The sequence below is a fragment of the Gadus chalcogrammus genome, chromosome 11 (genome assembly GCF_026213295.1).
Source record: "Gadus chalcogrammus isolate NIFS_2021 chromosome 11, NIFS_Gcha_1.0, whole genome shotgun sequence".
Lineage (NCBI taxonomy): Eukaryota > Metazoa > Chordata > Actinopteri > Gadiformes > Gadidae > Gadus > Gadus chalcogrammus.
The window spans coordinates 25,810,321-25,834,225 of NC_079422.1; the positions used below are offsets into that span (position 1 = coordinate 25,810,321).

Sequence of the window (23,905 nt, forward strand, 5' to 3'; positions counted from 1 at the left end):
TACAAGTATTTCCGGGTCATCTCGTTAGGGAAGAAGAGAATCCATAGAGGCCCTAAAGCTACCCTGCCATAACAACAACCTAACATTTAAATAAAAAGTCAAAGACATAGACAGAAGTTGCATTGTTAATTTATTAATTTGCATTAGACATTTTTTGACAAACATTAAAGTGATTCGCTTTCAAATAAAAACATCAAAAAAGGTTTTAGCATAGCCTGAGCGTAACGGTGGGCGTCTTTTGGGTCGTTTCCATCATTTAAACTCCTATGTTGGCCCGTCTCTTGCGAGCTGGCAGCCGGGCCGCCCGGTCGCAGTCGGTCTTTCCGCAGCTGCACTCCTCCACGTGGACGTAGGTGTACGGCACCAGGTCTCCGTTCAGACACTCCAGCTCCACCGTGCGGTTGCTGAAGCGCGACTCCCGGCAGCACGCGCACGTGTGCTCCAAACCGGCGGCCTTTTCCTCGTACCTAAAATGGCCAAATGGAAACATAAGCGTGAGGGTTAGCCTATGGGTCAGGAGGCGGGGCTAGTGATTAGGGTGCTTGCCCCCCAGCCAGAATTTAACCCTAACTGATGGTAATTTTAATTTAATATATGGAATTTGTGAGCAAAGTCTGTTTTACATAGTTTTGATAGGGCAATATGTAAAGCGTCTTAGAGTACCATATTAAGCGCTATATAAATGTCATTTATTATTCTCATTATTAAAGTATCATTGAAGTGGCGTTACCTGGCGAAGGTGTTGCAGGACCCCTCACAATAGGGCATGTCAACGTCCTCCCGGGCCTGGCACCCGTTGTGCGTGATCCGCTGTCTCATAGAGCCTCGCTTACACCCCTTGTCCATCTGCACGCCTTGTTTCACAGAGGGGCCCCAGAGGGGTTATTTCCATGCCTCAGCCAACTCATCAGAAGGGACATGGCACATCGTAACTAAGCTTGTGCAAACAGTGGCGTTATACTCACAGATCTTACAGCAGCCATTTGCAGCCGTCTGAACTGTATCCTAAAGAGTATAGAGAGAACATTAGTCCAAACCATTCCCAGGATGAGGCTTCAATGGGACTTATTTCAGCTGGTGGGCCTTTTACAATACTTACTATAGTGTGATGTTCAGATTTCATCTAGACTCGGCACCCCCTCCCCACCCTCCTTCTTATTGCATGTTGTACGTCCTGGCACTTAATGTATGCACTTATTGTATGTTGTACGTCCTGGCACTTAATGTACGCACTTATTGTATGTTGTAGTTCCTGGCACTTAATGTACGCACTTATTTTATGTTGTACGTCCTGGCACTTAATGTACGCACTTATTGTATGTTGTACGTCCTGGCACTTAATGTACGCACTTATTTTATGTCGTACGTAGTTATAGTCCTTACAATTATGTCGCATCTCATCCTAACTATCTTTGTTGTATACAGGGAATGGGTTAACCTAGAGATTGTTAGTGCTTGGCACTTGGTTTTATGATAATCATTAACGTACCGACAGCGATATATTGTTGTTTCTCCTTCTTCTGATAAATGTACTTATAGTAAGTCGGTTTGGACAGAATCGTCTGCTAAACGCCCTACATGTAAATGTAAATATAATGATTTTCAATCTATGACGGATTGCAGTGAATGTGCCTTCAGCTGTACTCACAGGGTAACAGTTGCTCTGCTGGAAGTGCGGACACACCGTGTTGGACATGATTGTTGTGAGCGTCTCTCCAATCTTCACACAAGTATAAGACTCACACATGTTCCCCGGTGGGGACCACTTTTCTCCTTCCTATACGCACACACACCCACATGACCACGCACACAAACACAAACACACACACACACACGGGAGCCCAAAGACACATGCAGACACATACACACACACACACACACACACACACACACACACACACACACACACACACACACACACACACACACACACACACACACACACACACACACACACACACACACAAAAGGTGATGGTTTAGAGGGACACTGTTTCCTCATCTGTGTACGACATTGATCATTTGTGGGCAGTAAAACCTTGACCTTAAGCAGCTCCTGTGTTATGTTTCTGTGGACAACACAGTGGGTCTGCAGGCACCTCCCACAACACTCCTCAAGGCTCTTGTCTGAAACGTACTTGTATCCCTGCAAACAGAACAAGACACATCCTTCTCTGCAAAGAGGACTATAGAAAACATTGACATAACGTTACAGGTGCATATATGGAGAGAGGGAGAGGGAGAGAGAGAGAGAGACTTACCAGACCACAGTTCTGGTCACATGCCAGCATCTCACAGGTTATCTCTCGCAGACCTGAAGCTTTTATCACCTGCCCGGAACAAGTGCAGTTCTGACACTTGACGACTGGGACTTGGGAACCGACCTGGAGAGGGAATAGACACTTCACAATCACACACAGGAGCAGATGTCTACAGTACATCCTAATAAGCTGTACTCCAATTGATTACCTGGTATTCCATTTCTTTGTGCACACAAACTTCTTTAGGCACTGGGAAACAATGGGGAACAAATGTAGTCAATAGAAAACCAAAGCAATGGAAGCATTGTCCTCCGTGTTGGGGTATGTATTGAAGATGTAAAACAACGACCAGTCAAGGTCAATGAATATGACACACTTACAGCAATGCCGCGTCGGGCAACAATGTCCCGTTGGCACAGAGACTTCTGGTATGTATCCAACATTGCAGCTCAGGTTGCCGACTGGACAAGTGCTGCTGTCACATTCTACAAAAAGTAGTGAAGAAGAAGTACATTAGAAAAACTCAGTGTTAATCCGGTATGAAAATGGACAGCGTTATGTATCCCTTTCACTGGTGTGTCTTACGGCAAACATAGTGAAGACAACATCTGTCTGCTGGCTGGGTTTGATTCACCAGTATGAACCCTGGTTTGGTGCAGCTTTCCGCTGGAATTGCAGGGCAGTCTTTGGGCTTGCATGTCACAGACTTGGTGGATTCCTCGCAAATGCAAGTTTGGCAGTTTTGATCAAATGTCTCATTAAACTGTAAGCAAAGGACAGCACATGGGATTTGCATCAATGCATCATATTTCAGAAAATAAAGAATTTCACTTCAGGAATTTAAGGATTATTTTTTGCTCACCTCGCGGGGAACGCCCTCTGAATCCAAACATCCTACAGGAACACACGCAGCGTATGAGAGCAGCGTGGCTGGCAGTTTATGATCAGGGAAATGCTAACCTGGGTATATACTATACTGTCAAACTTACCACATTTATCAACACATATGTTTGACTCCTTGTTGAAGAGCTTCATGCCATCAGGACAAAAGCACCCCTCAGTGGTAAAGTTCATTTGAGTTTCGCCAGGTCTGTGACACACAAAGGTTTGAATGGGTGGGTGTGTTCACCTTCGGCATCAATTAAAAAAGACTATTGACAAACACATTCAGATGTGTATGCTATGTTATTTCAATATGATCAAATCAATCATTGATTGACAATGGCATTTATTGACAATGGCATGGTCGATTATTTATTGATTGCTATTGAAACATATGCTCCACAGTCAATCCATGTTTTAATGAAATCGTACTTGTCTTCACAGGTTTGCTGCTCTGCAGGACCACATGGTTTATAGACTTTGTCTGCTGGGCAGTTACTGGCTGCGTCGGAAAAAAGAGAGAAACGATATCAGGAAAAGCGTCCTAGCTAAACCGTCTGGACAGTTTGTCTTTGTCACGGTTGCACAATCATGCTAGTGTGCCCTTACGACACAGAGAGGTGTGATTCCTCCAGTACAGGCAGACCCCGGCCTGTGCACAGGCGGCAGCGTACACCTGCAAGCTGGTGCACTGCACCACTGGGTTGGCGACATGGCAGCTATCGAAGACGCAACCCTGGTAGAATTTGTCCGGTGAGACAATGGCATGGCATGCTTCGAATAGACTGCGGGGAGAAGGGGCACAACCCAAGAGAGATGCTTAGGATCCGCCAGCCTCATTTTATCTGACAGACAGGGCTAGGGTAGGTCAATTCAAATTCACTTGATTTACAATGGATAGTATATCAATGAATGAAGTGATGCATAACTGTTGTACAGGATGCACGTACCTGCCCAGAAGAACTCCACACACAGAGTCTGGTTTGCATGTGGTTAGTGGCAGTGGGGGTAAGGGCGAATCGGTTGGTATTACGGATGGAGCATGGCAGGATGGCTTGTGCAAGTCTTCCACAAGATAGAAGTCAGCCATTACTTCACAATTCTGTATCAGCTGGCCTCCAGGCAACATACAATCATCAGCCTCGTTGTTGTTGCATGTTCCTGTAAATATAAAACTTAGAATGTGCGACCCAACTCCAGATGTACCATATCGGTGCTTGGGGTTAGGGGATCCTTACCACAATGCCCCTTTGTGTTGTTGACGAATTCCCGAGGTGGCAGGCTTATACTAAATCCTGTAATTCCAAATGTGATGACCACTTGCAGAGTAGGGATCTCCAAGATCAAGGACAATCCAGTACTAAGTACCTTTATCCCTTGATGGTAATAAGGCACTTTTACAGTCACTCCGCTACTGAGAACCTATGTTAAAAACAAATGTAAGAAAAGCATCATCAAAACCTTGAAGAGTCTTCTCAGGTGAAACAAATTCTGGCTCCTGTTTACATTTATATCCATGGATAAATGTGTATTTTTACCTCCATCTTGGCTGCTCCCATAAGGTTATGACTCTTGAGAGTGATTACTTGTGAGCGATACGACACGATAATTGAGCGAGGACAAGAAACGTCTTCGCCGGCCTCACAGTACACATTGTCTACAATAACCTTCAAATTATGCTTTGGTGTGATCTCTTCCATTAAGACATATGTGCAGTTTCCTTGATAACTGTAGAAGACGCCATCAAACGTAATGTAATGTGGGTCTCCCCAGCCTTCACATTCACCTGCAACAACACACAGAAAATTTATTTTTCTTATCAAGCATTGGTGAAGCAGGAAATGAGTAGAGTCAAGAGTTCCTACGTAAAAAGGCTTGTCATGGAACTCACATGGGCATGTGTAATACTTGCAGCATCCGTATTCATCGTCTATAAGAACTGGTTTCTTTCCACTGGCACAGGAGATTTCTTCCAGTGGGGGGCATATATATGGTACTATTTCAATCGATGTGTTCTCAATGCATTTGGCCATTTTGCAATCACACAGCACAAATGTCTCGTTTTGCTGACACCAAAAAAGATGAGAGGGAAAGGGTCAAAGAATCATAAATAAATATATAGCGCATGAGTCTGAAAACAAAGATGTAAAAACTCTATCCCTGTGTTCGGAGAAATTGTTATGTTGTTATGAACTGGATGCAAGACCGTCCTTACCAATAGATCCCACTCGGGGCAGGTGGGAGGAGGTGGGATTGTTGGAGGGGAAGGTGTTGATGAGGGTGTAGAGTTGCAAGGTTCTGTTTGGTTTCGAAGTTCGCAAATAGCCGAACATATCATGCTGAGACAAATCCCTGATCCAATATGTTTCCTGTCGTATATTGTCTCACCTGAAAATACAAAGTAAGAATCAACTAACTTAATTAACTCAATCCAAGGATTGTATCAAAGGAGTGTCAATCAAATGTTGCTCTTTATAAAAATATAAAGCTACAATGAATGTTCATGCATTTTCATTCATGCTATGTAAAATACATGAACTATAAAATATAGAAATAAAGAACACAAACAGTTCCTCCCTCATCATTCCCTTCTGTAGAAGAGAGCAATGCCAGAATGTTAACAATATACAAGCAGCATTTTCTTACCAGGTTTATAATTCTTGCCATCAACAATACAGACACATCCTGTAGTTGTAGTTGGGATTGTTACAGTAGTGGTACTGAGGACAACGGTGTTTGTTGTTTCAGTAGTACTTGAGGCAGAAGGGAGTCCAAGCGGTGCCGTAGATGGACCGGTGGTAGTTGTTACAATGCCAGTAACAATTGACTCGTGTGTTGTGATGACGGTTGGAGCGGTGGTTGGTTCAGTCGTGGAACTACTCGTCATAGTTGTCTGAGGTGTAGGTGATGTCGTGACAACAGGGGTTGGTGTTACAATTGTTGTACTTGGTGGTGCAGTTGTCGTTGTAGTTGTTGAGATGACAGTTGGAGAGGTGGTGGGTTCAGTTGTGGTACCTCTTGTAGTTAGAGGTGTAGTAGGTGAAGTGATAACGGGGGTTGATGTTGCAACAGTTGAACTGGGTGGTACAGTGGGTGTTGTAGTGGATGTAGTCGTTGAGATGACCGTTGGAGTAGGTGGAGTAGTTGTTGAAACAGGTGGACTTGTTGTCTCTGTAGTTGTTACTACGGTTGCAGTTGGTTCAGTCGTGGAACTACTTGTCGTAGTTGTTTTAGGTGTAGTAGTTGATGTCGTGACAACAGTGGTTGGTGTTACAACAGGTGTACTTGGTGGAGCAGTTGTTGTAGATGTAGTTGTTGGAGTAGTGGTTGGTTCAGTCGTGGAACTACTTGTCGTAGTTGTTTTAGGTGTAGTAGTTGACGTCGTGAAAACAGTGGTTGGTGTTACAACAGGTGTACTTGGTGGAGCAGTTGTTGTAGATGTAGTTGTTGGAGTAGTGGTTGGTTCAGTCGTGGAACTACTTGTCGTAGTTGTTTTAGGTGTAGTAGTTGATGTCGTGACAACAGTGGTTGGTGTTACAACAGGTGTACTTGGTGGAGCAGTTGTTGTAGATGTAGTTGTTGGAGTAGTGGTTGGTTCAGTCGTGGAACTACTTGTCGTAGTTGTTTTAGGTGTAGTAGTTGATGTCGTGACAACAGTGGTTGGTGTTACAACAGGTGTACTTGGTGGAGCAGTTGTTGTAGATGTAGTTGTTGGAGTAGTGGTTGGTTCAGTCGTGGAACTACTTGTCGTAGTTGTTTTAGGTGTAGTAGTTGATGTCGTGACAACAGTGGTTGGTGTTACAACAGGTGTACTTGGTGGAGCAGTTGTTGTAGATGTAGTTGTTGGAGTAGTGGTTGGTTCAGTCGTGGAACTACTTGTCGTAGTTGTTTTAGGTGTAGTAGTTGAGGTCGTGACAACAGTGGTTGGTGTTACAACAGGTGTACTTGGTGGAGCAGTTGTTGTAGATGTAGTTGTTGGAGTAGTGGTTGGTTCAGTCGTGGAACTACTTGTCGTAGTTGTTTTAGGTGTAGTAGTTGAGGTCGTGACAACAGTGGTTGGTGTTACAACAGGTGTACTTGGTGGAGCAGTTGTTGTAGATGTAGTTGTTGGAGTAGTGGTTGGTTCAGTCGTGGAACTACTTGTCGTAGTTGTTTTAGGTGTAGTAGTTGATGTCGTGACAACAGTGGTTGGTGTTACAACAGGTGTACTTGGTGGAGCAGTTGTTGTAGATGTAGTTGTTGGAGTAGTGGTTGGTTCAGTCGTGGAACTACTTGTCGTAGTTGTTTTAGGTGTAGTAGTTGATGTTGTGACAACAGTGGTTGGTGTTACAACAGGTGTACTTGGTGGAGCAGTTGTTGTAGATGTAGATGTTTGAGTAGTGGTTGGTTCAGTCGTGGAACTACTTGTCGTAGTTGTTTTAGGTGTAGTAGTTGATGTCGTGACAACAGTGGTTGGTGTTACAAAAGGTGTACTTGGTGGACTAGTTGTTGTAGATGTCGTTGTTGGAGTAGTGGTTGGTTCAGTCGTGGAACTACTTGTCGTAGTTGTTTTAGGTGTAGTAGTTGATGTCGTGACAACAGTGGTTGGTGTTACAACAGGTGTACTTGGTGGAGCAGTTGTTGTAGATGTAGTTGTTGGAGTAGTGGTTGGTTCAGTCGTGGAACTACTTGTCGTAGTTGTTTTAGGTGTAGTAGTTGATGTCGTGCCAACAGTGGTTGGTGTTACAACAGGTGTACTTGGTGGAGCAGTTGTTGTAGATGTAGTTGTTGGAGTAGTGGTTGGTTCAGTCGTGGAACTACTTGTCGTAGTTGTTTTAGGTGTAGTAGATGTCGTGACAACAGTGGTCGGTGTTACAACAGGTGTACTTGGTGGAGCAGTTGTTGTAGATGTAGTTGTTGGAGTAGTGGTTGGTTCAGTCGTGGAACTATTTGTCGTAGTTGTTTTAGGTGTAGTAGTTGATGTCGTGACAACAGTGGTTGGTGTTACAACAGGTGTACTTGGTGGAGCAGTTGTTGTAGATGTAGTTGTTGGAGTAGTGGTTGGTTCAGTCGTGGAACTACTTGTCGTAGTTGTTTTAGGTGTAGTAGTTGATGTCGTGACAACAGTGGTTGGTGTTACAACAGGTGTACTTGGTGGAGCAGTTGTTGTAGATGTAGTTGTTGGAGTAGTGGTTGGTTCAGTCGTGGAACTACTTGTCGTAGTTGTTTTAGGTGTAGTAGTTGATGTCGTGACAACAGTGGTTGGTGTTACAACAGGTGTACTTGGTGGAGCAGTTGTTGTAGATGTAGTTGTTGGAGTAGTGGTTGGTTCAGTCGTGGAACTACTTGTCGTAGTTGTTTTAGGTGTAGTAGTTGACGTCGTGACAACAGTGGTTGGTGTTACAACTGGTGTACTTGGTGGAGCAGTTGTTGTAGATGTAGTTGTTGGAGTAGTTGTTGGTTCAGTCGTGGAACTACTTGTCGTAGTTGTTTTAGGTGTAGTAGTTGATGTCGTGACAACAGTGGTTGGTGTTACAACAGGTGTACTTGGTGGAGCAGTTGTTGTAGATGTAGTTGTTGGAGTAGTGGTTGGTTCAGTCGTGGAACTACTTGTCGTAGTTGTTTTAGGTGTAGTAGTTGACGTTGTGACAACAGTGGTTGGTGTTACAACAGGTGTACTTGGTGGAGCAGTTGCTGTAGATGTAGTTGTTGGAGTAGTGGTTGGTTCAGTCGTGGTACTTCTTGTCGATTGAGGTGTAGTAGGTGATGTGCATGGCACACAACAATCCACCTTGATCTGGTAGTTAAAGCACTTGTAAGGTCGGCTATCCTGATCCTTCTTTTTGCATATCAAACCATAGTCGATATCACAAGAGACAACTTGTCCCGTTTCCTTGACAAAGTCATCAAAGCTTTTATCAGGAGCCTTTGTCGATCTGCATGTAATGTTCCTTGGTTTTTGACATATCTTCTCTCCACTGTTTGTAATGTTCTCGTACGTTTCCCAGTCACTGCCGTCCGTACTGCTGTCCACATCAAACCATTTTGTCCATTCACACTTTTCCTCGCAGGGGGTCGTTGAGGGGATTCCGGTTGTTCCTTCAGTTGTGGTGGATGGAGTTGTCGTAACTGAGGTTGTTTCTTGTGTGGGAGTCGTAGTTGTCGTGCCAACAGTGGTTGGTGTTACAACAGGTGTACTTGGTGGAGCAGTTGTTGTAGATGTAGTTGTTGGAGTAGTGGTTGGTTCAGTCGTGGAACTACTTGTCGTAGTTGTTTTAGGTGTAGTAGTTGATGTCGTGACAACAGTGGTTGGTGTTACAACAGGTGTACTTGGTGGAGCAGTTGTTGTAGATGTAGTTGTTGGAGTAGTGGTTGGTTCAGTCGTGGAACTACTTGTCGTAGTTGTTTTAGGTGTAGTAGTTGACGTCGTGACAACAGTGGTTGGTGTTACAACAGGTGTACTTGGTGGAGCAGTTGTTGTAGATGTAGTTGTTGGAGTAGTGGTTGGTTCAGTCGTGGAACTACTTGTCGTAGTTGTTTTAGGTGTAGTAGTTGACGTCGTGACAACAGTGGTTGGTGTTACAACAGGTGTACTTGGTGGAGCAGTTGCTGTAGATGTAGTTGTTGGAGTAGTGGTTGGTTCAGTCGTGGTACTTCTTGTCGATTGAGGTGTAGTAGGTGATGTGCATGGCACACAACAATCCACCTTGATCTGGTAGTTAAAGCACTTGTAAGGTCGGCTATACTGATCCTTCTTTTTGCATATCAAACCATAGTCGATATCACAAGAGACAACTTGTCCCGTTTCCTTGACAAAGTCATCAAAGCTTTTATCAGGAGCCTTTGTCGATCTGCATGTAATGTTCCTTGGTTTTTGACATATCTTCTCTCCACTGTTTGTAATGTTCTCGTACGTTTCCCAGTCACTGCCGTCCGTACTGCTGTCCACATCAAACCATTTTGTCCATTCACACTTTTCCTCGCAGGGGGTCGTTGAGGGGATTCCGGTTGTTCCTTCAGTTGTGGTGGATGGAGTTGTCGTAACTGAGGTTGTTTCTTGTGTGGGAGTCGTAGTTGTCGTGCCAACAGTGGTTGGTGTTACAACAGGTGTACTTGGTGGAGCAGTTGTTGTAGATGTAGTTGTTGGAGTAGTGGTTGGTTCAGTCGTGGAACTACTTGTCGTAGTTGTTTTAGGTGTAGTAGTTGATGTCGTGACAACAGTGGTTGGTGTTACAACAGGTGTACTTGGTGGAGCAGTTGTTGTAGATGTAGTTGTTGGAGTAGTTGTTGGTTCAGTCGTGGAACTACTTGTCGTAGTTGTTTTAGGTGTAGTAGTTGATGTCGTGACAACAGTGGTTGGTGTTACAACAGGTGTACTTGGTGGAGCAGTTGTTGTAGATGTAGTTGTTGGAGTAGTGGTTGGTTCAGTCGTGGAACTACTTGTCGTAGTTGTTTTAGGTGTAGTAGTTGACGTCGTGACAACAGTGGTTGGTGTTACAACAGGTGTACTTGGTGGAGCAGTTGCTGTAGATGTAGTTGTTGGAGTAGTGGTTGGTTCAGTCGTGGTACTTCTTGTCGATTGAGGTGTAGTAGGTGATGTGCATGGCACACAACAATCCACCTTGATCTGGTAGTTAAAGCACTTGTAAGGTCGGCTATACTGATCCTTCTTTTTGCATATCAAACCATAGTCGATATCACAAGAGACAACTTGTCCCGTTTCCTTGACAAAGTCATCAAAGCTTTTATCAGGAGCCTTTGTCGATCTGCATGTAATGTTCCTTGGTTTTTGACATATCTTCTCTCCACTGTTTGTAATGTTCTCGTACGTTTCCCAGTCACTGCCGTCCGTACTGCTGTCCACATCAAACCATTTTGTCCATTCACACTTTTCCTCGCAGGGGGTCGTTGAGGGGATTCCGGTTGTTCCTTCAGTTGTGGTGGATGGAGTTGTCGTAACTGAGGTTGTTTCTTGTGTGGGAGTCGTAGTTGTCGTGCCAACAGTGGTTGGTGTTACAACAGGTGTACTTGGTGGAGCAGTTGTTGTAGATGTAGTTGTTGGAGTAGTGGTTGGTTCAGTCGTGGAACTACTGGTCGTAGTTGTTTTAGGTGTAGTAGTTGATGTCGTGCCAACAGTGGTTGGTGTTACAACAGGTGTACTTGGTGGAGCAGTTGTTGTAGATGTAGTTGTTGGAGTAGTGGTTGGTTCAGTCGTGGAACTACTTGTCGTAGTTGTTTTAGGTGTAGTAGTTGATGTCGTGACAACAGTGGTTGGTGTTACAACAGGTGTACTTGGTGGAGCAGTTGTTGTAGATGTAGTTGTTGGAGTAGTGGTTGGTTCAGTCGTGGAACTACTTGTTGTAGTTGTTTTAGGTGTAGTAGTTGATGTCGTGACAACAGTGGTTGGTGTTACAACAGGTGTACTTGGTGGAGCAGTTGTTGTAGATGTAGTTGTTGGAGTAGTGGTTGGTTCAGTCGTGGAACTACTTGTCGTAGTTGTTTTAGGTGTAGTAGTTGACGTCGTGAAAACAGTGGTTGGTGTTACAACAGGTGTACTTGGTGGAGCAGTTGCTGTAGATGTAGTTGTTGGAGTAGTGGTTGGTTCAGTCGTGGTACTTCTTGTCGATTGAGGTGTAGTAGGTGATGTGCATGGCACACAACAATCCACCTTGATCTGGTAGTTAAAGCACTTGTAAGGTCGGCTATCCTGATCCTTCTTTTTGCATATCAAACCATAGTCGATATCACAAGAGACAACTTGTCCCGTTTCCTTGACAAAGTCATCAAAGCTTTTATCAGGAGCCTTTGTCGATCTGCATGTAATGTTCCTTGGTTTTTGACATATCTTCTCTCCACTGTTTGTAATGTTCTCGTACGTTTCCCAGTCACTGCCGTCCGTACTGCTGTCCACATCAAACCATTGTGTCCATTCACACTTTTCCTCGCAGGGGGTCGTTGAGGGGATTCCGGTTGTTCCTTCAGTTGTGGTGGATGGAGTTGTCGTAACTGAGGTTGTTTCTTGTGTGGGAGTCGTTGTTGTTGTGACAACAGGGGTGGGTGTTACAACAGGTGTACTTGGTGGTGCAGTTGTTGTAGATGTAGTTGTTGGAGTAGTGGTTGGTTCAGTCGTGGAACTACTTGTCGTAGTTGTTTGAGGTGTATTAGTTGATGTTGTGACTAAGGGTGTAGTTGGTCTAGGTGTGGTTGCTGGTGATGATGTTGGTGTTGTAGTTGAGGTAATGAATGCTGTTGTTGTTGTGGATATTATTGGTTCGGGAGTTGGACAGGGATCATTTGTCTCTATCACTTTTCCATTTTTGCAAATAGCATAATAGCACATTCCTAAATTGTCCGTCACATTGTAAATGACATCATTGTCATTGTAATATGTTCCATTGTAAATGCATCCATCACAGCTCTCGACACATATTCCTTTATCTTCATCAAATATGGGCTTATCTTCTGGGCACACAGGGTAACAGCCTGTAAGAAAAAAAAGAATTAAAAGGCTATTATTGACATATTCAGAGAGTTCCTCTGTCATATTATATATGGGATTATTTTCAAAAAAATGCATTTCCTAGTGACATTTTGTCACCTTAAGTATTTTTTTCATCCGATTTATGCCCTTCAATTTAACATTTGCCTTACGAAAGGCTAATGTACGAAGGCAAGCCAACAGGCTTTCAAAAGGTTTCCTACCTTCCAGGTTTGGTATTGAATTGTTGCATCCGTGTGGATTCCGGCAGGTCTCGTAACAAGGTTCATGGCAAGGCTTGTAGTGCCACTCACATAATTCCCCTTCATTGTAGTAGTCACAAAATACGGCTAAGTGGGAAAAACCAAACAAGATGTTATCAGAGGTTTGTGTTTTGCCCAGTGTGTCCTTGGTTCTATTGATTTGCAATAACAACAATTACAACCACAAAGTTTTACCCCGGAAGTGTTTTCCTCATTAGTAAGCGTTAACTTACGGCATATTTCCGGGGTTCTCCAGGCAACGCACACACTGACTTCATTACAAGCCTGGGCGTAGGCTGCAACTGCTGTGCAGAAGCACTCGCAGTCTCCTCCACTGTCGCAGGCGCACGAGTCTTTTACACAGTTTTCATAAAACGGAGTAGGATTCACCTGTGCAGGCATTCAAAAGTAAATGATGGTAATATTTGTTTTGGAGTTGAAATTTGGAAACAATGTCAATGCCATGCAGGAAAAAAAATATATATATTTTGACCAACCTTTTTGTGACAGTCGTGGAAGGTGACGCTCTTTATAATGCTACACTGTATCTGGGCCCAGTTGTGGCGATGGGGCTGCAGCGCACAAGAATCAGCGCTTGCTTCGGCATCCAGGCAAGAGCTTAAAGCCTTCCAGCTGTTTGCAAACTCAAGGGGGCTGCTCACTACCATCTGACTCTGGGTAGTGAAGTCATTCTGGACATCTCCATTAAAGTCTCCACAAAGACCGCAAACCCCCGCCTTTAGAGTAGAAATACAGACATTAATAAAAATAAATTATTTTCTTATTTTGTTGTATTGTTGTCTGCATCATTAAATGTACAGCCATCAAAAATACATCAGCCACTTTACATTATGCACTACAAAATGAACACACAAAAAGAAAACTAAAAAATTAATATCGTCTAATCTTAATTTAGAATACTCATTTGTATCTTTGTCATTTTTATCTAAAAGGTATTATGACTGAAGCAAAATCAAAAAGCTCTGATGTTAAACAGCTAAACAGTTTGTACTCCACAGCCCTAACTAAAGTGCTACTCACACTGTGCTGTGGTTCCAGAAGGATCCGGATGGTGGTTTTGCGGTCCCATAGAACTGTGATCCCGAGTGAAGCTTCTACAGCCAGATACATCCCAACAGGTCTGATTGTGTACTTGATCTCAGAGCCCATCGCCAGATCCAATATTTCGTATTTTCCCTTTGCTAATTTAATTTCTTTATTCTGGAATAAGCAATATAACATCAGTACAAATAGTTATCCTCTCAAGTGTATTCACCACATCTGATGCTATTTTGAGACACAGTCATCTTAACATAAATATGCTTGCAATGAGGACCTACCCCCAGCTGAATCCTGACAGATTTGGAGCAGGTGGTGCCAGTAGTTCCACATGGTATATTTTCTGTAATAACCCGGAAAATGTCCTCTACCGATTTGTTGCCACATGTGTTCTTAAAAAAATAATTGAACATCACAACTACGTAAACATCAATGCTTGTGTTTACAGAGAATCCCCACGATACAGAGTAGAGTACAACATTAAAGTCCAGAGTTTTATCTCATGCAAGCAACAACCATATATTAGCACATAATTGCTCATGAATAATGTCTTATTACAATAATTTAGCGGGTTAAATAAGACAAGTTGATCATAGACGTTCATAGAGTTATTTTACTCCATTACACTCCTAGTCCTAACGGCATGCAGCATTGGAGTCTAAATTTATACTGAAACAAAGTAGGAGCAAAAGAACAAGAAACAATCTTTGTGTTTGTATGCATGATTTTACCTGGATGGCCACGTAGGCGCATTGCCCCTGAAAGCCATATGTTCTCTGATCAAAGGTTCTGTAATGACCACTACCATAAATGATGCAAGTCCCTGGGCATTTCTTCTCCGTACACTCCCATTTCCCCTTTCGACATGTACTGTGGGATAGAGGTCGAAAGATGGTCATTTAATAGTTTAGACTAAGCACATTAGATATTTTCTTGAAAGATAAAAAAAAAACATATCAGGCTCATCATACCAGGTGTTGCACTGATCTTTGATTTCAGAGCCAGAAGCGTAGAGGGTGCGATCATGTTCGCATGGACATTCATGTTCCTTCACACAGGAGCCCTTGCCATCATCAAGGAGACCACTGGGGCATTGACAGCCGGATTCACATTCTGTTAAGTACTGGGATCATTGAAACCAATAAAAATCACGGTTCATCACAATCACTGATGATTCCTTTCTGATGATCAATGTATTATTATTTATTTTTCCAGGACCCGGGATATTGAAATCAATGGAAAAAGTGTTAGTTGAAATGTTCTATTGCTTTCAACCAGGTCCTTAAAATCCCATGGGAACAAGAGTTAGGGTTAGTGGTGCAACGGATCAAAAAACTCACGGTTCGGATCGTTCCTCGGATCAAGAGTCACGGATCGGATCATTTTTCGGATCAGCAAAAAAAAATAAAAAAATAGCGTTTGTGATTGCTTTAGCCCGGTCTGATTGTGGAAGAAGGGGCTGCTTAAATGCCGCGGTGATGAGCGGTTGTTGAGCCGCTTTCGGTTTCACTCCTGTCAGTGAAACACCGGGGTGATGTCGCTGTAAATGCGTGGCCATGCTCGATGTGTTTTTCTTTATGTTGGCAATAGCTATGTCAGCTACGTGTTACGTCTGTGTGGTAACCTAGGCGACAGGTTTGTGTGGCAGCGCGAGTATGGAAACAGACGTAGCACTGGAGGCAGCAGTTATCCTTACAGTAGTCACCGAAGTCTAGCCTACTTTTATTTTCCATGCCCACTGTTCTTCATGTTGTACGCTGAGGACAATAAATCACAACGAGCCATAGGACTGTTTGCTTATTGAAAAGGGAACTGTTGCGGACTTTTACCCAGAGCGTGTTAAGTAGCTCTGTCCCTGGAACTAGCAGGAATGGTTACGGCTGTGTGTGGACTGAACATGCGCAAATTTTTTTTTCATAAATCAATCCGCGGATCATGCGTGTGCCGAACCGAAATAGATGATCCGAACGGATCACGGATCAATGATGATCCGTTGCACCCCTAGTTAGGGTGCACTCACACTAGGCCAACTGGCCGTGGCCGTGGCCGTTTTCACACCTAACCGTGCTCAAATCTGCCAGTGTGAGTGTGGCCGATCTCTGACAGGATTCTCATGGTGTTCTCAGTTGCTAAAGCTTAAGATGAAGAATAGTACTCACACAACTATCACTCTCTGTGTTTCTACATGTCCGAGCACACTGCACGCCCACATCTCGGACGTCTGTGCTCGAACAGTTAAGGTAGACTTTTGGAGTCGGACAGGCTTTGAAAAAACATAAAAAGTAGACTTAACATACAGGTGAAATCAAACAGAAACACACACACACACACACACACACACACACACACACACACACACACACACAAAAGTACAGACATACAACACATACAATTTAATGAATGATTAAGAAGCCACACAAATATGTCTACAAGCGTACCTTGTGATGATGTCTTCCAAGTATGACAGTGAAGCTTGCCATTGGAGCACAAACTAAAAAAAAAAGTGTTATTTTAATAATCTCCAACTTTCACAAATAATAATCCACAACCTTCTGATACTTTTCTTTGTTTGAAGTCTTTGCCAACAGGAAAAATAAGAAACTATTGAACAGTCAACAACAGGAGGGCAGATGCATACTAAGACGAATGGATTTTGATGAGAAATTAGTTCACAACTAACCAGTGTTGCTCTTTGATGCTTATTGATTTGCCTGGCTTTATGTGGACTCCATTGTGATAGCAGGGGCATTTGTTCATGGGCACACAGGCACCGTGTTCCTCCTGATACGTCCCCTCAGGGCAGGAGCAGCCGTCCACAGGCAGGAAGTCAGAGGTGCAGCTCTGCTGCTCTGAGCTCAGCTGCCTGCATGTCCACTGGCAGCGCTGCAGCTTGTAGGAGAAGCTTTGGCTTTCCGGGCAGCCCCTTGTGTATTTATCTGGTAAATATTGTTTTTAGAATGTAATTATGTGAATAAACTTGTGGTAACGGTATTATGAATACCGTTCTGACGGTAGACCACACATCGTGTCCTTAAGCTCTTACCACAGACGTTCACCCTCCAATCGCTCAGGAAAACTCCTTTCGAAGCACAAGCTCGTGCGTAGGAGGAGAAAACGGCACACATGCAGTCTTCGGTTTTCTCACAGTTACATGTGGCGTAGATACATCTCTGATGAAGACAACACATTGTTAAAGCTATTACAATGGCCGCAACATAAATTTAATCTAATTGATAGATAAACCTGCTGTATTGTTGTATAATACCTTGTGGTACAGTTCTGGATCGACCATTGCATGACAGTTTGTAAATGGGCCGTCTGGACGTGTTAACATCGAGCACCAATGTTCAGCATATCGCTCTGCAGGAAGATTCAAATTATTATTATAAATATTATTATTTGGAAACAAAAACTGACACTATCAGTGTGGATGTTTATCTGGTTGGGATTATGTATCAATCAAACTAAGAACCAAAATCAAAGCTGGCTGACTGCAAACGTTCTATGTTCCTGAAGGCTAGCAGAGACAGCTCGGCTAATAACCAACACAGCGTACCGTTCTCCACACTGACGGAACAGGGGCTTTCCAGACGTTCATCTCTATCCGGGCAGGTAGTGCTAGACTTCCAGGAATTCCCAAAAGAGGATGCAGTGCCTTCCACAATCCCTTGACGCGTCTTCATATCATCGGACAGCACCATGTTATAGTTTCCACATAAACCTGAATCAGAGGAAGCAGTTTCAATGGATTAAATGAAAATGAATGGATGACTAGAAGGGTGGACAGAATATGATGTGCAATTTCTATAGGCAATAGTTATGAATGTTATTGTCTGAATCATAACCATCTCAAAAGCAGTGTGAGTGACAAAAACAACATGTACAATTATGATGCATCACATGAAGCTATATTATAGATCAGAATTGAGCAAGCCTCAGATTAGCCATGTGTTGATTTACCTCGTGTCTTTGTTTTGTAGCTCTGTTCAAGGGTCACATAGACTTGCAGGAGCGGAACGTGCTGGACCTGAATCTGTAACCCAAACCTGGTCTGGAGCAGGATGTGGAACGACGATGCCCGGAATATGTTGATGTCGCCTACAAGTCAAGAGAAATGTGCAAAATTAGTGCAAAATGAGTACAATAATGATAGAATTGAACCAATTTAAAACACTGTTCAGCTAGTTATCGTTTTTCACCATTATCTAACCTGTGTTGTATGGCAAGCTGATGATCTGCATGTTGTGCCTCACTTTGCCATCTGCAGTGAACGCTAGCCTCTGCACAAATATCATGGTATGACCAAAATGACAATCATACATTATCATTCACAGGTCAAATGTTATTCTTTATCCAACAGCCTCCATCCAGATTAAATAATAAGTAGCAGCACTCACGTTGTTTTTGTCATTGTTCAGTAGGACCTTCACACTCTTCAGACAAGTGTCAAACTCCTGGCTCACACATGGGACCAGCTGTACCATGATGGTGAACTTGGGGCTGGTATCATTCTGCATCCCACATAGTATGAGTACATTCAAAGGACCATCAATTAATGAAATGCAAAAAAGAAAAGTAATTTAAAACAGTCTAATGTCAAATATAATGATTTTAGATTAAAAAATTCTCATTTCAAATATAAAATGACAAGTTGCACATGAGCTAACTTTTACCTTGCTTTCGGCCAGTATGTAGTCGCAATCCCCATGGAAAATGTAGGCTTTCCCATCAAAAGTAGTCACATGGGAACCCTCTTCCACTGCGCAAGTAGCCGGACTGGGAAGACTCTTACAGTCCCATCTTCCCTCGTGGCATAAACTTCGAAAAGCAAAAGTATTTGAGATTGTCAGTGGTGGACAGTACCAAAGTACAAGTAATTCGTTACTGTACTTAAGTAACTTTTTAGCGTATCTGTACTTTACTTGAGTATCATTATTTTGTGAGACTTTATACTTTTACTCAACTGCATTTCGTAGGGGGAAAATCTTACTTTTTGCTCCACTACATTCCAAAAACCTGTTGTTCCTTTCAACGTTCCTTTCACGACATGCATGCGTGACCATAGACAAAGCTAACCATTGCGGGCATCGTGGAGCCTAAACAACGTCAATGTTTATCCTAGAAACACCTTGTCAAGCCTAAACGGTTACGTTATGCTTTAAAATTATTAATCGATTGGAAATATGATTGTTATATATCGGGCGTTTGTCTGTGGGGACCCCCGTTTATATGGCTAGAGGCTAGGTGCTTTCTACATATCCAGGTGTACTCCCGGTAGAAGCTAAATCCCTAAAACAATAGCCGCGTTTACATCAACACATCTGATCCGATTAGAAGTGGAAGAAAAGCTCAATCGGAATAGAAAAGGATCATATAAATGCCTCAATTGGAATACAATTCTCTGATCGGAATACAATTCTATGCGGGATAGAAAAGCTGGTGCCCTGTCGGGGCTTATTTTCCCGATAATGACCGGCGTTCTGTACAACAATTCCCTTAAATATATCATATAAGTCCAGACCAACATAACGGTTGTGTGCGACATACATATGAACGTACGCTTACCACTTTTGTAAATGCCATATATACGGTACATTCAGATTGCATGATAGGAATAGATCTATTCCAATTAGAAATCTAATCGGATCAGAAGTGTCCATGTAAACGCGGCTAATGTCCAATAGTAATTAGGGGCGAGGGAGGGACATTAGATCTGTCACTCAAACCTTTGTGCCAGTCATAAGGAGATTTGATTCATGATGTTTAGTCAAGCTGGTATTGACTGTAAGGGGGATGTTCTTTAAGTTCTTGTATGATTATTTCAAGTTGAATTTCTACTTAAATGAAAGATTATTTTCTGCATAACTATTTTGAGGGGTGTTTGAGTTTAGCTTATGTACCAAACATACATTTTCTGTGGCTTTGTCCCTGTGCACACACACACACACACACACACACACACACACACACACACACACACACACACACACACACACACACACACACACACACACACACACACACACACACACACACACACACACAACATCTATGTGGCTTTACTAAAACAAACTAAAAATATATATTGAACCTCACTTTGCACAACAGCACAAACCACATTTTCTGCAGGAAATGCATTTTCTAGTTTCAAATGATATCAGTATCAGATATCACAAATAGAAAACATTGTATTAAGAGTGTTTTTAGTGTTTCTTTTAACCTTAAATGATTTGACTGACTGTATAAAGGACATAGTAAGACATTGGAACTACATTACACCAAATTATTTTTACTTTTGATACTTAAGTACATTTGAAGCCAAGAACTTTTATACTTTTACTGGAGTAATTTTTTACACTAGGTATCTCAACTTTTACTTTTTTAGCACTTCGTCCACCACTGGAGATTGTTAACAAAACCACATAGCATAGGGCCATGCCCTATACATTTGAATTGCCCCAATAACGTTCAAGATTAACTTTCAGTTACCATTCTTCACTATCCTGTCGGTAAACTTCCCCGGAGTTGTAGATTTTATCGTGTTTACACTGGCATTCAGTCTGGCTGACACAACCTCTCTGTGAAATGTTGTCCCACACCGTTCCTGAAACACAGGGAAGTCACAATTGTAGGGGAAAGCATCTTACAAATAGATATATTTTCTGATAATAAAGGGTAAAGGTGGCTTACCCGCAGGACAAAAGCAGCCATCCATTTTGTGGTCCTCACAGAGCGAGCTGATGTCTGAGACCGTGCAGCTAGACATGCATGGAGAGCCACTCTCTTCATACACCATGTTGAAGGGGCACATCTTAGCTGTAAGGGTAATAAAGGTGTTATATGTTGTATTCATAATAAGGTGATTGAGAGTTCAACCTTTGCTTCTGGAAAATGAAATTAAATTAAAGTGATTCAATTCAATGTTTTTTTTTGTGTTACTGCAAGGATGAATATTCTACCGCAGAACTGGGGCGTCCTCCAGCTGGGCGGCTGACCCCCGGCATGGGAACACTGGCGGGAGAACTCTGCCAGTGTGCTGCAGACGCAGAAGTCATTGGTGCTATTGCCACATCCACACATGTCCTGCACACAGGCCTGGGTGTATGGGGCCGGATCCACCAGCGATGCACAAGAGCTCCAGGCTTCAGAGTGGATCACCTTTTCGCATATTGGGCGCTAAGGGGTATTATTGGAAGAAAGTTTGTAAATATTTTTTATTTATTTTTTCCTGGACCCTAGTTTATGTACTGACAATCAACCAACTTATTTTTGTAAACATACAAATTCCTTGCAGGGGACCTCAACCGCCTGGTCTTCTAGTTGCCGGTATTCTAGGTCCTGGGCGTCCAGCTCCTGCTCTTCCTCCTCGTAGGGGTCCTCACACTCATCGTTTGGTCGAAGGACTCTCTGTCCATTGCCAAACTCAATGGGGTTGATTTTGCGATCTAAAGGTGATTTGCAGAATTAGATGCCAAACACATATACATACAAGAACAAAATATAATATTATTTTAGGCCTACACATGTGCACTAGGTCAATTAGATGAACTAAATCATAATGAACAAATAACAAACGGACCGTGGTGAATGAATTCATTGTAGACTGGAACGCCATTGAAATCCCCACAAAGGCCACAAGTGCGGTTATGATAATCAGAATCCAGCTCCACCTAATAAAGACATACAAAGGAATTGTTTGAATCATATTAGAAACACAAACATTAAGTGTCTTCCCCACTAAGTATAAATAAAACACTGTTAACACACTAAATGTAAATAATTAGTCCTTTCTGTCTTACCATCACAGCATCATCACCATTCCACATTACAACCAGGCCGACCTTGGCCTGGAGCTTGGTGTAAACCGCATTCCGTTCGAGTTGAATCCCCGCATTTAAGTACGGCAAGTTGATACTATAGGAAAGAGTAAATGTTTGTTCATGTTTTCTTTTACATTTATGAATAAATATGATGTTGGAGAAAGAAAACAAAGTCCAGTAAACAGTTTCCAATAAACAATTGTGGGACGGTTTGTGTTTGACCCTCAGATTTGGTGCTTCTCAGCAGCAGTCTCAGCGAGTGGGACACTCACAGATCATCGTTCAATGAGACAGCCCTCTTAGTCAGATGGAACACAAGGTCGTTGATGGTGACAACCAGCTCGTTGACCGTGGGGTGGCCGTCTACCAGGCTCTTCTGGATGTGCACTGAGAATTCTCTGTACATCTCGTGGCAGTTGGACACCAGGTTGTATTCACACAAGCCGGGGAACTGGTACACGTCCCCGTCAAACGTCTTGAAGTGGTGCCGGCCCCAGGTGCTGCAGATGCTGTTGACATGGTTGAGAGCTGTGGAGGCAAAGTGAGAGAGAAAATACTTTGGGCACCGTTGTTCTACACCCGGCTGGTTCTTCATCAGTGACCAATATTTGAGCTAAAGTCAGAAAAAAAACATTATTTACAAAGCATTTTTATCCAGATAAAATGTTCTGGATTGACGATAGTTGATGCTTAAAATGAATTCAAGAAAAGTAGAATGTGTAAATATCGTTACATCACAAATTATTAAAAATCTTACCCTGTCTTGCTTCGACATTGGCGATGTTGGTAACTGACAGTGCCAGGAAACACAACCAAAAGTGAGTCCACGTCATCCTTCCCACTATGGGATTGCCAAGAAGATATTTAACATGCTGGTCCCTGATGGCCTCTTTATATTGAGATCGCAATATTTTGCCCCCACCCCTTTCAGGGTTATTTTAGATTATTTGCTGGGGCATAGAGCAAATAGATAGTCATGGACCAGAAGCCCTGACCATTGAATGCATGTGTGCGCGTGCGTGCGTGCGTGCGTGCGTGCGTGCGTGCGTGCGTGCGTGCGTGCGTGCGTGCGTGCGTGCGTGCGTGCGTGCGTGCGTGCAGTTGTTAAATGTTTGTACAGAATATGGTGTCAAACATGATGTGCAATACAATACAAATAAGAGCAGTGTGATCATATGTAGGGCGAAGGGAGATAAGGACCTCCACTTACCACAATGTTATTTTTCTGGGGAAGAGCTTTGTGTTTGTTATAAAGTTAAGTACCTCGGGCACTTTATAACAGATCAAATGTCTGACGATGACGACAGTTTAAGACAGTGTCGTACATTACATGCCCAAGCCAATATGTTGGCAAGAAAATTTCATCGGTGTTCTGATAATGTTAAAATTAGAGCTGTCAGTTAAACTCGTTATTAACGACGTTAACGCAAAGCAATTTTAACAGCGTTAATAGTTTTTAATGCGCGATTACCGCAAATTACTATTTTTATTTTTTTTATTTTTTTGGGCTCAAAACAAAGAAGCAGTAGCCTGACTGCTATGTTCAAGGCGTATCTTTGTATGTCCATCGTTTAATTGCATTATAGGCTTTTTTTTTGTACCGTCCTGTTTTGATCAGTATATGCCAATGTTGTTATCAATAAAAAAACATTTGCACAAGGCAAGCCGATGCACTTCTCCATGTTGATAAGAGCATTAAAATGAGAAAAATTAATGGGACAAAGAATTCAAGGGATATTTAGCATTGAAAAAAATAATATTAATTGCGATTAATCGTGAGTTAACTATGGCATTAATGCGATTTATCGTGATTAAATATTTTAATCGCTTGACAGCCATAGTTAAAATATGTCTCTTTAGAGCATATTGCACTCCCCTGTAAACTGCCCCCTTATGGGGTAAGTTCAAAAAATCAAGTATGCACAGACTACAGGTTGCTTACAACGATTGTTTTAGGATCTTACTTAAAAGACCTAGGTAGAGTAGTGCAAGTGAGCTATTTGTGAATGCAGGAGTTAACACCTTACAAGCTTTATTGAGGAACCATATCTACAGATGTATCTGTCGCCTGAGTAACTCAAAGAATGAAGTCATAATGCTGCTGTCGAACCCAAGTTATAGCGCACTACGCTACCAGTCATACCTTTGGAGGCATTGGTATAAG

The 23,905-nt window shown here is 42.7% G+C and overlaps 1 protein-coding gene across 1 annotated transcript; it reads right to left on the reverse strand.

Annotated features, from left to right (window-relative positions):
* Nucleotides 1-256: 256 nt before the first annotated feature.
* LOC130392366 (mucin-2-like) lies at nucleotides 257-22,610 on the reverse strand. The gene is made up of 35 exons (XM_056602853.1): nucleotides 22,499-22,610; nucleotides 22,014-22,269; nucleotides 21,721-21,835; nucleotides 21,501-21,591; nucleotides 21,203-21,366; nucleotides 20,881-21,097; nucleotides 20,612-20,737; nucleotides 20,411-20,525; nucleotides 18,595-18,739; nucleotides 18,319-18,432; nucleotides 18,132-18,201; nucleotides 17,882-18,019; nucleotides 17,478-17,642; nucleotides 17,187-17,281; nucleotides 16,965-17,091; nucleotides 16,602-16,857; nucleotides 16,360-16,412; nucleotides 16,081-16,184; nucleotides 14,893-15,044; nucleotides 14,653-14,791; nucleotides 14,203-14,313; nucleotides 13,904-14,083; nucleotides 13,360-13,599; nucleotides 13,096-13,252; nucleotides 12,824-12,949; nucleotides 11,546-12,604; nucleotides 10,951-11,050; nucleotides 6,158-6,325; nucleotides 3,752-3,927; nucleotides 3,123-3,154; nucleotides 2,261-2,383; nucleotides 2,044-2,145; nucleotides 1,649-1,777; nucleotides 731-846; nucleotides 257-467 (listed from the first exon to the last, which is right to left on the reverse strand). Exons 1-35 carry the CDS (start codon nucleotides 22,572-22,574, stop codon nucleotides 257-259), a joined length of 5,748 nt encoding a protein of 1,915 aa, XP_056458828.1. The 5' UTR covers nucleotides 22,575-22,610.
* Nucleotides 22,611-23,905: the final 1,295 nt, after the last annotated feature.

Excerpts from the sequence above, each read along its gene's own strand:
- LOC130392366 (XM_056602853.1), bottom strand. The coding sequence starts at position 22,574 with ATGACGTGGACTCACTTTTGGTTGTGTTTCCTGGCACTGTCAGTTACC. Across the intron at positions 18,202-18,318 it reads TGAACAATGACAAAAACAAC|AGGCTAGCGTTCACTGCAGA; the intron begins GTGAGTGCTGCT and ends ATATTTGTGCAG. Across the intron at positions 17,092-17,186 it reads ATCCAGAACTGTACCACAAG|AGATGTATCTACGCCACATG; the intron begins GTATTATACAAC and ends TGTCTTCATCAG.